This window comes from Sinocyclocheilus rhinocerous, unplaced genomic scaffold, assembly GCF_001515625.1.
Source record: "Sinocyclocheilus rhinocerous isolate Xijiao unplaced genomic scaffold, SAMN03320098_v1.1 scaffold1681, whole genome shotgun sequence".
Lineage (NCBI taxonomy): Eukaryota > Metazoa > Chordata > Actinopteri > Cypriniformes > Cyprinidae > Sinocyclocheilus > Sinocyclocheilus rhinocerous.
In genome coordinates this window covers 1-1883 of record NW_015651499.1, presented here as the reverse complement: position 1 = coordinate 1883, position 1883 = coordinate 1, and the positions used below count along the sequence as shown (strand labels likewise).

General features: G+C 36.5%; 1 protein-coding gene across 1 annotated transcript in view; it reads right to left on the bottom strand.

Moving 5' to 3' along the window:
* Positions 1–1566, bottom strand: part of LOC107713006 (cytochrome b-c1 complex subunit 1, mitochondrial-like) — a 31360-nt gene extending 29794 nt beyond the window's left edge. The window contains exon 1 of the mRNA XM_016518427.1: positions 1438–1566. Within this exon, the coding sequence (XP_016373913.1) occupies positions 1438–1500 (63 nt within the window). The 5' untranslated portion in view covers positions 1501–1566. The remainder of the gene's footprint in view (positions 1–1437) is intronic.
* Positions 1567–1883: the final 317 nt, after the last annotated feature.

The following is a 1883-nucleotide window of genomic DNA, read 5'->3' as shown; positions in this document are numbered from 1 at the left end:
GAGTAAGAGTCTTTAAGAAATTTAAGAAATTTGATAACTTGCTTTTATACTTAAGTTTGAAAGTAGAAGTAAATTTAATGATAAAATGTTGCGGTATGTGCTATGTTTAGGGAAACGATATTGTAAAATAAAAATAAAGAAAATAAGAACACAATCTAACTAAAAACAACAGCACAAATAATTACAATAGAGCAAAGATACAAATAAAATAAACAGTGCTTTTCAGGTTTTTTAGGTAGGTCTAACATTAGTTTTTAGGTACAGAAATTGAATAAAAGTAATCAAAGGTAAAATAACATTGCTTATTTGACTGTATAATTTAAAGATTAAAAAGTTAATCAATCAAGAGCAGTAAGTGATTTCCTTGTTGTTGCTGTTTGATTAACATTAAGAAAGTGCTGTCACTTTAAGAAAACACACTGATCCAGTGCACTGATACTGTACGTTCAGCCAAATATGTCTGCTAGGATACTCACCAAGACGGGCATTTTGACATAATTTTTGTGTGAATTTGTCCATTCAAACAATACTTCACGGAGAGCTTAATATTTGCGCGCGTCGCGGGTTCACGCGCTTCGGATGAGGGACCACACAGAACCGTTGCACCCCTAATATATATATATATATATATATATATACACTATGAAAAATATGCATTTTACTTTTTCTGAAAATGATTAAATTGAGTCATAAAATGTTACATTTTCTTGTAAATATTAAAGCACAGTAGCTTTAAATATGAAACAGACATGAACTGTGTACATTTCAGAAAATTTGTCACCTATATTATATGATTTTTTTTTAAAACACTGTCCTTTTTCTGTTGTGGACGCTCTTGTATGTAACTGACTCCCTTATTTATAGAAAATTCTTTATTAACAGTCAAGAAATTAGTTCTTCGTCAAACCAGATCTCGTGCCGTTTTGTTGTAGTCGTTGCTACATAGAGGACATAACCATATGGACACAACACTCAGTCTAACCTGTTTCTGTTATTTGATTCAAATTAACGAAAGGAAAATGTCACAAACAGTACAAAAAGTTATGCTGTTAATGTCTACATTTTAACAGTTACTACTCGAACAAATAATCTATATCTCCATGTGATGTCAGATTTCAATGACCTTGTCAGACCAAATTCCAGGTTAACATCAAGAATAAGAAACATAAGTGCAATATTTAAATTTCTAGAGTTGCACAGTGATTTGCTTACAGAACTGTTTATAACTCGTCTCTTGATCCTCAAAGCTCTTACACAAGGTAAAGAGATCTAACCTTTAGTGTATGAGCTACCAACTAACGTTAGCTCCCCGGCACTGACAAGGCCAATGACAGTCACTGTGACTATGGAGATCGACTGGTTACTATCCGCGTATTTAAATGTAATGTTTGTCATTCGTAACGCCTGTATAAAATGTCAAAGCCATGCAATACGTACGTAACCAGCTCTAGCAAGAGCTCGATTCACTGCCCCACTGATCCGCCACATTGAGGAAACCATCTTGTCCACAGTGTGCACCACCGCTGACTGTCTTCTTCCTCTTCTTTTTGTTTAACGACGGTTAGCAAACCTACAAAGTTCAGTACCGCCACCTATTGTTGGCATGGACTCATGGACCTCTTGGTGGCGCTATACGGGGAGGCTGCAGACCTGGAGCAGACAGATCCAATAAAATACTGTATTTATTATGTCTATGGGCAGATCTACCAAAGAACTTATACTGACAAGAAGTGAAAGCCAATAGAACGTTCCATTGCAACAGCGGCGCCCAGCAGCAGCAGCAGCCCGGCCTGCGCTTCCGCCATTTTGGAGTGAAAGGGACTCCGCATGTTCACTAGCTTCTTCTTCTTCTTCATTGGAGTTTTACGGCAGTTGGCATCCAT